At 36.8% G+C, this 14,382-nt stretch overlaps 1 protein-coding gene across 2 annotated transcripts in view; it reads left to right on the forward strand.

Moving 5' to 3' along the window:
- The window catches only part of LOC136844889 (tyrosine-protein phosphatase 10D-like), a 190,686-nt gene extending 180,355 nt beyond the window's left edge, over positions 1–10,331 (forward strand). For both annotated transcript variants that reach the window (XM_067114178.1, XM_067114179.1), the window contains one exon: positions 9,788–10,331. In XM_067114178.1, the coding sequence (XP_066970279.1) occupies positions 9,788–9,819 (32 nt within the window). In that variant the 3' untranslated portion in view covers positions 9,820–10,331. The remainder of the gene's footprint in view (positions 1–9,787) is intronic.
- Positions 10,332–14,382: the final 4,051 nt, after the last annotated feature.

A 14,382-nucleotide genomic window follows, 5' to 3' on the forward strand; every position in this document is an offset into this window, starting at 1 on the left:
GTTTGGCATTACGACACTTCCCCAGCCCTTTGTTGGCCGAATCGGTTGAGCTTCAGACTGTCACTCAATGGACTGTAGTTCAATTCCCGCGGCCGGCTGATGAAGAGTTAGAGGAATTTATTTCTGGTTGTAGAAATTCATTTCTCGCTATAATGTGGTTCGGATTCCACAATAAGCTGTAGGTCCCGTTGCTAAGTAACCAATTGGTTCTTAGCCACGTAAAATAAGTCTAATCCCTCGGGCCAGCCGTAGGAGAGCTGTTAATCAGCTCAGTGGTCTGGTAAAACTAAGGTATATTTAACGACACTTCCCAGTAGTGATAGCTATGTTGAGATCTGTATGTTGTAAATCTTCCCTGGAAATTATCTGATTTTTAAACAGGCTGAAATTCAGTCAGTCTTGTTACTTATGATTACATCCACAAATTGCAGAAAATTAGTCCAGCGTGGATATTGATATTCTCCATTGCTGTGACTGACAATGGAAATCAGTTAGACATGAAGACAGTGGGTTGCTGATGCCCAGCCATTCTGGGCATAGCCATTCTGGGCATAAGACTGCTTCCTGGCTGATAAGAATAACCTATCAAAGTGCTAAGCACTCGCCTCTTATCCTGGGATTAATGCCAAATTTCATTTAGATATTAATTTCTCTCTTCTACTATCTTGTTCCTTTTTATTTCATTTGGTTCCAAGGCGATGAAAAATCACTGGCTATGTATCATGGTCAGTTACTGCCACAGTGTGGGGTCTGTGGTGGGGGGTTGGGGTTAACCTGGCTGACGTTTGCCTGAGCACCTTAAGGTGGTGGAGAACTGAAACAAATCAACTTTAACTTTAGTCTGGCCACTGTGTCCACCAACAGGCAACCTTAATTGCTTTGCTGTCTTAGCTACATGCGTTGCTCATCCTATTCTGTTGGGATAGGTACCCAGTGTCAGTAGTAGATCTTTGATGTGGCCTGTGTACTTGGCACAGTGACTAATACAGTGAAAGCTGTATCATCTGGTTTAACCTAATATAAGACTGTTAATGGTCTGACTAAACTTAAAAAAAAATCAAGATTGTTGGTCCTAATGAGTTCTGTGGAAGAGAGTACCAAATGAGTAAGCAAGGCCCTTCTTCATTAAAACCTGGTTAACCTGAAGCCTGTGGTTAGAGTAAAGATAACAGGAAGACTCCACTTCGCAAGTTATCATGGTCTTTTCTGGAAAAGCAGGAAACAGATTGTCACTGTCCTGTATATGTGCTGTTGAGTAGCATTAGGACATAAATACCTTTTCCCACTCAGAAAAATTGGTAAATAATGACTCACTTCAGTATGTGGATTAGAGTTTGGAAACCCATGAGGCTACAATTCATCATTTATTGTCTTGGTGCTAAAACAATCCCAGGACATGATGAAGGCAAGAAGATTTTTCAGAGGAAGGTTATACAGTAATTAGACCTGTTGTATAGTTGAATGAGGCATGTACAGTGTTTTCAAAATGAAGACTGATTTTTTTCTTTTTTAATCAATCGTTTTTTAAAATTTGTAGGGACCATTGGTCTTTTGAAAATTACATTTCTGTTGATGCTGGACTGACATGCATGGTGTTAAATGAGAATGTATTAATTATACAAAATTTAGCATGTTTTGTTTGTATGAGGCCTTTTTATGCACAAGTATGCCTGAACATGTGCAGTATGTATTAATAGATGCAACAAAACAAAGCACAGTACTATTTTTTATGATATAAAACAAGTTTTTCTTACAACCCCATTAATTATATATGCTGGCCTATATTCGTATCTGGATTATTCTCAGGATCAGCTTTCTTTTTGTTTCATCACCCTCTGGATTTTCAAGCATGTACCAGCCAATAACCTCACATTTTGTGAAACTATCAGGCCAGTGAGATTCAGAGGAGTGGAAGGAGGGCACTCATCTGATCATTGGTTTTGTACTATAAAAATTACAGTAGTTTCTTTTCATCTTAACCTGATTAATCATATTATGTCCAAATTACTATTTAGGTGGGAAGTGGAAATGCTGAGTGGGGAGCATTTGTAAATACTGTACATGTAGGAGCCAGTGGTATACTCTGGAACTGTAAGGAGTCAAGAGCTAAGTCTTGAGTAGAAACTATGGAATGTAAAGCAAGGCATTTATAATTGGCACAAGTCTTCCCAAACTGGAAAAATAAAGGGATTTTGACGAAGGAAAAATCTATTTCTGGAGAGGGGACTGTGTCACCCGATGAAAAAGTCCATTCAGCACTTATTTCTAGGTAATTCCGTTGCTAGATACCAGAGAAAGCTAAATGAAATGCTGGAGTTACTACCCCCAGAGCGAGCTCCATCAGATGGAGTCGTGTATGGAAAAGGGTGAACTACAAAAACATGGAACCTTATCCTATAGAGATCCCAAGGTCAAAAGTCCCACAGGGAGGTGCCGTTACAAACCCATGCCCCACCCGCGGACAGCACACAAAACACCGCTAGCCGCATTCCATGAAAGCATCACCCCACCAGAATGATGTTTACTATGGGAGGGACATGACACATGATGGAGGTGGGTCATCGGGGGACACAGTCCCCTCTCCAGAAATAGATTTTTCCTTCGTCAAAATCCCTTTTCTGGATCGGGTCCCGTGTCAGCCGATGAAAAATTAACAGAGAAATAAACATTATTCTTGAACTAAAGAGATAAAAATTCTAAGGGGGACAGAAGACCGAAGGTCCAAAAAGAAATTATTTAATCACTAGTAACAATAACAATAATGTACAAAAGAAACTGATGTTAACTTAAAATTAACATGACAATGTGAAAAATATACATAAACAAAATAACTATACAATATTGAAAACCTTGTAACTTAAATGTGTCATTTAGACAAATACATGGATAACACAGCCAGGTGAGAAGTCAAGGCAAGCCTGACTGAAATGACCGTAAGGGGATAACTGAGGCAGTGGAGGAGGAAATGACTAGGAATCAGAAAGGGAACCAGAGGGAGGGACAACGTTCCCTGCCGCGACTGCTGAGAATTTAAGAGCTTCTAAGGATTTCAAATAGTGACGTTTGAAAACCAAGGGTGACTTCCAACCGGTGTACCTGGTAAGATCCGTGAAATTCATGTAATGAAAGTAATTAATGGAGGTGGCCACAGCTCTAATATCATGAACTTTTGGGACTGAGTCAGGGTTAGCCTGCTTGATAAAGTAAAGGATCTGTTGTCTAATAGCAGACATAGAGAGATTACCTTACCATCAACATTAGACACTGTAGCCATTAATCCCCGAAGGCCACATTTCTCAGCTGCACCATGCATAATTTGTGAACACAGGAAGGCAGTGCTGGCAACTTCTTACCCCACTGGTAATGTGGCCTGCTGTGACTGTCTGTATGAATGTGTGCATAATTTGATTATTTGTGTTAAGTAACAGGAGTAGAAATTATTCGAACTAGTTCTTCACACTTACTTGTTTTGTTCTGCCATCGATCATATTACTATAGGTTCTCCAAACGTTTCCCTTAACCAAAAGAGACAAAGTGTTTTAAAGTTGGCTCTTCCTTCTTGTAGAAAGAAACAAAATGAAAGTATCACCCCTTAAATATCTGGTCCTCTGCAGGTAGAGCCTGATAGCTCTCACTGGACAGAGGAAGCAGAAATGTTTCTTACCAGTAAGCGTCAACCACTAGTCATTTGAATCTTCATATGAAGTTGGGAATAAATGACTAATCCACCATTGAATTACTATCAGTATGTATGATCTACCTACACTCTTAGATATAGTATATGTCTCACTGACACATCTGTAAGAAGTAAGAAGACAATGCCAGCAGAGGGAATCCTGTCAAAGTGAGGTCCAGAAAGAAAGTACTATATACTAAGTGATTTTTAAGGGAACTTCATAAAGGAACCAGAGAAAAGGTAATGAGATTTGAGCTACCCAGTGGAGAACCTTCCTTTTTCAAGTGATGAACGAGTTTCATCATCTCATTTATAAGAAAATGAATTGCTATCCCTTGAAGATGTAAAAATAACTTTCTGCAACTAATACAAGGAGTAACATAGCAAATGAAGGTACAGTAATCATCCTTTTGTCCATGGTTCTGACATCTGCACTCTACTGCAATCTTAAAAAATCAAATCAGATAGAAAATACCAGAAGTAGAATGAATGCCACAAGAGTCTCCATCTGCTCAACAAGCAAGTAAAGAATGTAACATGATGAAAACTATCAGGCCACCCCATCCCAGGACCATACATTCTATAACAAATCTTGCTGTCTTCCCAAATCCAAGTTTGCCTACATACAGTTTGCCTCATGCATTTTTGCTGTTCACATTAATTGCTGCAGTGTATCAGTGTCTTTGTACTCGAAAGCCCTTATTTGTTGCAATAGTGACCCTAAAGTGTAAGGGGTGACAATGGCAGTGAGGAAATGAAAATTCTTGATGTTTTTGAAATGGAAATATTGTATGCAGAGGCTGCCAGAATATATGGAAAGAGTAAGTCTTCAGTTTGTGAAGTGCTAGAAAATAAGAAAAAACTTTTGTGCTGCCTTTGCTGTTACACCACAGGCTACAAGTGATGTCAACTGTGCATAAAACATATTAAATGAGGTTGGAAAAGGCATTAAATTTATAGATGGAAGATATGAATGGAAATGGATTTCCATTGAAAGCAATGTGATACAGCAAAAGGTTGCAACCTTTATGAGGATTTTTTTGAAAAAGTATAAAGCAAAGGTAGACACTAGGCCATTCACAATGAGCAAGAGATGGTTACATACATTCATAAATTAGTATAATCTGAAGAATGTAAAAGTTATTGGAGAGGCTGCATCTGCTGACATAGAAGCTGCTGTCATACACTTGGCATGTATTTGTTTCAAATAATAATCAGTGCCGACCCCAACACTGATATCTTTGATTGCTGAAAACCATTCATATTTGCTGATGATATAACTTTCATCAAAGGAGCAACACATAAATTAAAGCCAGAAGTTCTTGAATATACACTGGAAGAATTTGTGGAAGGAAGTCTTCTATAATTTCAAAGGCTTTCCAGGTATTGATGAAGAGGTGAAGAAAATAATCTGAGCAGCAAGACAAGTTGATGGTGAAGATTCACTCTTATGATAGGATATGAAAAATCACATAAAAGAATATCATGAATCATGAAGTTTTGATTTAGGAGTTGGAAGACCTTGTCAAGTCATAGAAACTGAAGAAGAACTAAAGAAGTAGACACTTGAAAAGTTGGGCAAAGTGTTTCGGTTGTCAAATAATGTACAGGAGAAAATAATGGCTTATGATCCCACAATACAACACAGTATTAAAGTGACACACATGATACATAAGCATTCAAACCTCTCCAGCTTATATTTGTAGAACTGAACAAGTGAAAGCAAATATTTTCCATCACAAGGCTCTTCCAAAAGGTGGGAAAAATAAACCCAGTTTCCATTATCAACAAGCCCCAGCCATCAACATTGTCTGCTCTTGATGTTATCCAACCTTTGTTATCTTTCCCCACTCCGCCTTCTCCAACTTTGAAAAATGGTGATCCTTATGATTCTTCTGACATTTTGTCAGAAGGTCAGTAACTTACTCACACTTAACAGTCATCACAATGCCTACTCTATCACCCCACCGCATTATGTTATCCTTGTCACAGGCGAAGTACCAGATAGTCATACCATCTTCATAGATTGCTTCAGTAAAGATTGTCTGTGGCATCCCTTCAACCCCTAGCTGTACCCACTTTTTAGCCTTTCACTTTACCTCCATTCCACTTCCTTTATTCCATCTGGCTGTTGGACTACTCCAACTCCCTCTTATCACTATCCTCAAATACCTAGAAGTGCAGAGCCTCTCTAGTACGCACACAAACGAAACAAGCTGGGAAAATGTGAAAGCAAGAAGATCAGTCCAAGGCTGTAGCACCTTAAGTATCATCTTTCATCCAAGATGCTATGTCCAACTGGGGTGAACAACACCAGAAAAATTTGTGGTTTAGGTTTGCCACAAAGTTATCTACAAAGGTTATGCCCTACAACTGTCAAAGAGCCATGCAGAACCATGAGACCAATTTGACAGTAGGATTTTACTTCTGTGTTGAGACTGCCAGGCAACAATTTTGCTCCATGGAATGTACCTTGGGATTATGCCAACCCTGAATATCTTGGCTAGGTTTGAATAAAATTGACTGCAAACCAACAAAAAGTGGCAGATGAAGTGCTGTCCTAGTACCTCATGTATGTTCCTGTTATTGAGTTCCTGGTAATCATACTTATGGATCCTCCTGCCAAGACCAGATTGAATGCTTGGTGCTTTACAATGCCTTAAGCTGGGGAAAATGACACTTTATTCCATCCCATCCTGTAACATCCAGGATCTCATCACTCGACATAGCAGTTGATGTGCAGCCACTCCTTGACTGAGTGTGCCAGAACTTGAAAATTTCAGTTTAGAAAGGGACAGGTAGAACTCCCATTAAAGGGTTGACTGAGATCCTGTCATTATGAATGTAGTAAGGCAACCTTCTGCAGCTACAACTGGGCAGCCTTTCCACAGTCCCTGTTCACTATGCCTCAGAGGGTTTACATGAACCAAAGTGGCCAACCCAGTACTGATACCACTTGGCTTTAGGACAGGAAGTTTTCCGGACCACAGAAATAAAAGATGGCAAAGTAGCTCTGTTTCTATGGATGACCACATAAGTTATCTGGCTTTCATATAAGGTAAGATTCATCTAACTTGCCTCAGCTAGAGTGTGAGGTCTGATGAAAGAAATCCAGAAATCATCTGAAAACCTTTGCTATTACTGCAATCACCGTAATCTTATGCTTTTCATAAGGTTTAAAGTTACATGGAAGAAAGTTATAGAATAGCTTTTTTTGGATGATTTAATAATTAGAAAAATTAGTTGATCAGTGAATTTTTAACATGCAAATAAACCCTCTCCTGTCATATTAGCTTTGCTGTGCAAAATATATGAAACTGGCATTTAATTGAGTTCATAATGATCAAGAAGTCTATGCGTTGACAAGTATCTTACAGCCCATACCAATGAAACATGCTGTCACTAGTGCCAAGAATTCATAACACCTCATGGAGCTGTTATCACCCAGAATAGAGGCCTCTAAATGCAAAACTTTTTATTTGTGAAAATAAAGATGTTTTGTTAATGGAACCTTACACTGACTCCATTTTCTCCATTCTGGAGGGGTAAGGCATATGAAATCAATCAGCTTACCACAGAAGATGAGTAAAAGTCTCCACAACTTACTGTTGCCATTGCTACCATAAACATATGACTGTAGAAGTCAGATGTTCTCTTTTGTATTTCTGTGGACCTCCTGCCTCTAGGTTGTCAAAACAACAACTTTTTAATGCAAACTTTGGAACCTCTCAGAGCTCTAGCTGTATGCTCCAAAGTTCATGGACTGCAATGAGAGTGTAAGGAGTAGACATGTCTCCAGATAGGGAAATTGGTTAAGGAACATGAAAAATACTACCTGTATAATTATTCTGGTCTTCTACAATATTCAGCATTCCAAGGGACAGGTCCCTACCATCATATGAACCATCAAGAAGGAAAATATTCACACCGCACCCAAATCCTCTACCATGGTGCTTTGTCATCAGCTATTTCCCCCCCCCCCACCTCCTCAAGCTGAAAATGACTGCTGAAGCTCAGATGGAGTCCTCCCAGAAAAAGTAATAGGATAAGAACTTATTGAAGGTATGCCTTTCAGTCTCTGATATTGACACTATCAAGATGAGACAGAATCAGCCATTCGATTCTTTGACTGTGTGTTGACTACTGAATTAATAGTGATGTTGTGCTTCCTTATGAAAAACATAATTGACTTGAGCATCGTTGATGTCATCTTCTAACTGGGCCATTACATCTTATTTTATTTAAGAAGAATTTTGCTAGAAGATAGATAATCTCTCTAATTGAAGAATGGATGAACAGCTTACCAAAGCACCCTGCTTTTAGCCATGGTGATACCATCCAGTAAAATTACCCACATCAAAGAATATAGCTAACTAACCCCAGAACTAACTCTTCAGTTAGGTATGATGAAGAACTGATTGAAAGATCCTCTGAAATGTCTTACTAATTATTTTGAAGAACTGATTGAAAGACTTTCTGAAATGACTTACTAATTATTTTGAAGAACTGATTGAAAGATCCTCCGAAATAACTAGTCATCATCTCAGAGAATCGTTTAATCAGTTTGTCATCAAGCCCAACTGACTCTTGACAGTTGGGCATGATGAAGAACTGACTGAAAGATCCTCTGATATGACTGACTAACTGTGTGTGACAAGGGAAGGAGAGAAAGGAACTGGTGTGTGCTATGCTCTTGCCTCCATTATTGGTGTTTGTAAGGATCAGTCATGGATTTTGTAAAGCCTTCAAGGTAGCTGTCCAGGAGCAGGAAGAAATGATGGGTGGCCATGGATCAGTCATACCTCTTGTAGGTTCCTAATCATTCCATTAGAAGGCTTACATCAGCAACAGTGTTTGAGAATGAAGCCAAAAGTACGGTAAGCAAAAACACAATTAGTAGAATTGTCTTTGCTGGAGTTGTGCCTTACTTTGGTGGTAGAGGCTTCCTTCCCAGAATTTTGAAAAGAAACTTCACTCTGTAAGGCCAAGATTGTTCTTTGACAAGATAAAATGCACCCTTCCTGACAGAAAATACCAAAGACTGAACAGCACCTAATAAATGCATAATGTTTTATTTTATCACTTATAAAAAGTACTGAAGTAAAAATTTGCTGATATAAATAATTTTAAATGAGAAAAAAACGGAAATCAGTTAGTAATAAGTACTGGAAAAGTGGTTATCCATGAATAACATATGAGGAAAAATGTGGCAGTTAAAAGTGTTGCAAGATCATGACAAGTGAGGTTTTAGGACATTACACATCTGAGGATTCAGAGGCCACATGCATGGTGTGACTACCTTCTTCTTTTGTCTGACAAGCAAATGACTGGTGATCATGGCAACATCTGGGACATGAATACAGTACAGTATTGGTATATATATGTACAATAATTTGGTAGTGATGAAACAAAGTTTGGCTTGGTTTGAAAATAAGTTACTGTTTTGATTTTAGGAGCTAATTTGGGATATAAAATTATGTACTAATCATGCATAAGTGTTACAAAGATTAGAAAAGCCTGTGACCCCTGACTATTAAAATTTCTAATATTACAGTAATTTGATACATTCAAACAACAGAGTCAAGTAGTGTTTTGTTACAGATAGTAAGGAGTTATAAACGGCTATAGACAGTACAAGTGATAACCTGTTTTTAATTTATAACCAAGTCACTTTGGAATTAGGATGTTTAATTGCTTTCTGGTTGAGGTGCCTGAATATTGTACATAAAATTGTACCACATACAGCTACTGTACACTGTACTGTATATAGTATAAGAATTAGCCCTGACAAAAAAGAAGTGCAGGCATGTCACTAAAAATTCATCACTCAGATTCCCTGGTGGAACAAACAAAGACAAGGTTCACTGTATACTGACTGAAGTGTGAATTTGTATGTATTGTGTATAATTTGCTGCATGCATATTTTTCCTAAATCTGATTTTTCATTTTGTAGTCCCATGATATTTCTACCTTGAATTACTTTTTAAGCTATTTTAGGTTTAGAGGTACCCAGAAATAACTTTTCTTATAAATCTAAACCTGTTTCATATAATGAACTAAAATGCTTTGATCACTAATTCAGCAAAATAAGAATATTTCTTTCTCTTTCAGATGATGAAGGAATAGCTGAGTCAGGCATGTGACAGGAGGCCTATGGCTTGAAGCCAATGAATCCATATGATAAAGGTCCGGGTACTATGGGTAATTCCTTGAAGCCTTACAGTAACAAGGGTCCCAGGCCAAATGGGAAATAGCATAAGATGTATACTGATAAAAGCTATTAGCTGCAGAACAAATCTCTCACTCATGCATTGACATTCATTCCTAATCAATGGACAGTGTACGAAGGTAATTTTACAAATTAGCATATTATTGATACTTCAACAAGATATCTTTTGTAGGTTTTGCAAAAGGTTTGGAGTTGATAATCAGAGGGTTATGTTTAAGAGACCTCTGCATAATTCAGGACAAGCACATCAGTGAGCAAATGAAGCTTTTCCTATAAAGCATGTGTTGTTTATGGTTGTATTCCAGCATACTCTGTGTGATATACTGCATAATCAGATTTCATTACAGTCTAATCATATTTTACAAACTGGGCTGAAGTAAAAAGAAACATCTTAGAAATGTAAGATTTATGAGAGAGAGAGAGAGAGAGAGAGAGAGAGAGAGAGAGAGAGAGAGAGAGAGAGAGAGAGAGAGAGAGCCATGATAGGTATTTAATTAATTCTTGACTCTCTATGGAATTAACACCTTTTCTTTCTTTCTTTACATTTATATTATTACCTCCTTTATTTTCCAGCATTTGCTACTAGTACAGTACTTATGTAATCAGTCACTCTAGTTGGGATTGACTCACAAGAGTGAAGATGTACCATAAATTCCAGTGATACCATATCTTCTATTGAATCAATCTAGCATCATTATCATAAAAACTGAAGGCATAGCCACTACATGGTCCTTTGTTTCATGTTGTCAATCATTGGGTTATTGAGTTTAACATGTAAACCTTCAATTTTGCAAAGTATACAGTATGATCAAGTTACGCATTAGCATCCAAATGAGCTTTATAATATAGGAAAGGATACACTTTTGCCCCAAAAGGGAAATTTTTTTATGGTGTAGCAGCTGTTCGTCCTCAAAGGAGAGAGGTCACTGATACTGAGGATCTTGCCTTTCCCAAGCAGCAATCTTGTATTGAAGGGACACTGATAGAGTCCACCCAACCCCATCTGAAGTGTCTGTACTTTCTAGGGGGCAGTGATTTATCCTGGACTTCTTTACTGCCAGGCAGTGGTGATACAACTGCCTTGGCTCAGTCAGTTCATGCAGGTGTCCCTGATAGGAAAATTCTTGTTGCTGTACTTTCTATACTGCCAGGCAGTGATGATATGACTGCCTTGGCTGTCAGTTTATGCAGGCTTCCCTGATAGGGAAAATTCTGCTTGCTGTACTTTCTGTGCTGCCAGGCAGTGATGATGCAACTGCCTAGGCACATCAGTTCATCCACATTTCCCTGATAGGAAATTCCACTTGCTGTACTTTCTATAATGCCAGGCAGTGGCGGTACAACTTCATTGGCTCAATCAGTTCATGCAGGTTTCCATGATAGGTAAATACAGTATTACTTACATAATAAGGGGTTTACATCTTGAATGTTCAAGGAGCACCTTAGCTTTATTTCTTGTGCAGCATAGTGGAAAAATATCAAGGAGAGAAAATAACTGCAGCAAGGGTTGGTAACTGTGCTATTTTAGAATCTTATTTTCAAGATCAAGAGTAACATTATAAGGAATAAAAATAACAAAGGTCCCAGAATTCTACCCTGTGGAACCCAAGCAATGTGGAAATTTACTGCTGATCTAAGTTATAAACTTCATAAACCAATTTCTGTAAGGTGACTTCTTAAAATAAACAGGTCTCTTTACCCAATACTATAAACTAAACTTGGACTCTCAAAAAATACACTATAGTTATTTCTTATCAATCCAAAATTACAGTAGAAATTGTTTGAAGAATTCATTTAAACTTATCTAGTTACACATTTGAGTTTTGTAACATAGAATGTTATAGTGATAGTACAAGAGGGGTTTCTCTCTAGTATGTTTAAAGAAAGAAACTGTTTTATTTTATAATATACTTAAATATATTCCTGAGCAATAATTTCCTATAAGAAAAGAAGATTGATATTTTTACACCAGGTGGCATTCTTTCTGAGTTTTTAGAAACATCGTTAGACTCAATGTCATATTTTGATTAAAAAATCACCATACTGTACTAAGTTACCCTAATGTCATGTTTTGATACAAAATCAACATACTCAATTACCTAGGAACATTATAGCCATGTAACCCAAGTGCCAAAAGAGGCACCAGTATGGTAGGTAATAAAGTTCTTTGCAGCTTCCCTTCAGTGTCAGCAGCCATGCATACACACATTAATTTTCATCTGTTTCCTTTAGTCTCTCCCCTGATTAGAACAAATCATTCAAGGTACAGTAATGTGACTGATATGTTGTCAGTTTTTATAAGATGACTTATCAACTACTGTAAAGCGCTGTCACTGTGTTCCCTGAATTAGTAGACAGATTTAAAGATATGGCTTGTGATCTAATCCAGGAAACATTTGATCTCTCCAGAATCATATGAAAGGGTGCTGTGGGAGGATTATGACAACAAAAGTTTGTGGCATTCGTACTTCCTTGCACTTATCTGCAATTGATTTAATGCACCTAATAACTATTTTATCTGCACTTCATGTTCCTCCAATTTCTCTCTCTCTCTCACAGTTTACAAGCTTTGAAGTTTGACTTTTTAAAATTTAAAAGCAGTTGTAGTTCAACTGCAGATTGCCATGACAACAGCATGCACAAACTGAATGCTGACCTGAGAATGTAAAAATACTCAAACCAGTCATAACCATATGGGTAGCCAAAACAATGCTTTCTTTTAGTGCTAACATGCTGTGGCCATGAAGGTCAGGGTATTAGTATTTTTCTATGCACATAACACTGTTTAGATATTTTTTAAATCTCTTGCAACAGTGACTGATTACTGGAAAATTTCAGGTGCAGATACTCTAATTTATAAATGCTCTTTGATTCTAAAAACTTATTATATCACTTAATAAAGCTAGAATCAGTTTTTAACACTGATATGTTCTTGTATTTATGGTACAGCAAAAACTAGTTGAAAAGTGTTTAAACACTAGTGCCATTTAAGCTTATGGATTAGTACATACATTTATAATACTGTACTGTAAAATACTACGTGTAGTAGTAATAGTACTCCGTCCTTAAATAATCTTATGTATATATAAATATATTTTTTAATACATTCTCAGAGATAACTTTATTATGTATATACCCCCTTATGAAAGGTTGTTGTTATAAAGATAATTAAGATATATATATATATAATGTACAGTGAATATTTTAAATAGCTTCCTTCAACTCTGCCACTATAATATGTGAAAACAAGGTTTTTCTCTGTAAACAAGAAATACATGGCTGTGCTAACTCTTCCTCAATCTTTGTTGTACTTAAGGAAACTGCACTTGAAGAGACTAATGCACTCACTACTTTATGATGTCATGGAAAATGTGGAAATATTGTTTCTTGAAATCTTCATAAAGCTTTCTTGATTTCATTTAAAATAAATTGTGGCTTTATTGTAAAATACCTTATCTTTTTCTGAGACACTTTCTGATAATTAGAAAATGCAGTTAAACCTAGTTACTTTAATACCGAATAAATTTCTGTGGCGCAAAATGAATTCAAGATGATCAATCGTTTTTAATAGTTTCTAAATTTATTATCCAAATTTGTAATCTTTCCTCACCTTCAAGGTTTTCTTAGATGTTCTTTCCATTACTTTTTGTTGGTATTTCTCCTCTGCGATCTTAATTGTCTTTATTGCACTAATTCTTCAAGCTCCGTTTTTTTTTTCTTGGTTTTCCCCAGTCCACTTCTCATGCCTTATTTTGGTTTTTGCTACATACTTACTTTAATTTAACCCTCTGGCTTATGTGAATACATAGCTATATTTTTATGACATAAAATTACAACTTTAAATGAATTTGTAAAGCTATTTTTATACCATGTAATTTTTTTTTAACAGTGTACCCTGGTATGTAAATAATCTCAGGCACTTGACATAATTTTCTATTTTAGATTGAAAAACAATAGTATGAAACTGCTGTTGTTTGCTGAGAAAAGTTTTGTACATTATTTTGTACAGCCATAAAAGACAGTATCTGTAAATCATCCAATCTAGCTTCCTTATTTATACTGGTAAGACTAGGCATGGTAGTAGCCCTTGATTATCAAACATTCATGTATGCAGAAAAGAGTAAATTATTAAAATAGTATTCACTATTTGTATTAACATATAATTTTCATTGCTGACTTAACGAACAGCTAGATTTCTACTAGATGTGAAAGTTGTTACAGATTTATGTATATAGTGTATATGAAAAATTTACATATCATTATTGGTTGCTCATTGTACTTACTTTCAAAATCCTGTTATATTTGTATGTACTGTAATGTACTCTTACTTTCAGCTACTGTAGTATAATACCCATGTACATAAGATCACATTTCTAGATTTTATTGATAATAAAATGTTACAGAAAAAAACCTACTTTTCAGTGTTCCTCATTGCACTTACCAAAGATATCTGTTTGCCATATCCATCCATGCTGTA

The sequence above is a fragment of the Macrobrachium rosenbergii genome, chromosome 13 (assembly GCF_040412425.1).
Source record: "Macrobrachium rosenbergii isolate ZJJX-2024 chromosome 13, ASM4041242v1, whole genome shotgun sequence".
NCBI classification, from domain to species: domain Eukaryota; kingdom Metazoa; phylum Arthropoda; class Malacostraca; order Decapoda; family Palaemonidae; genus Macrobrachium; species Macrobrachium rosenbergii.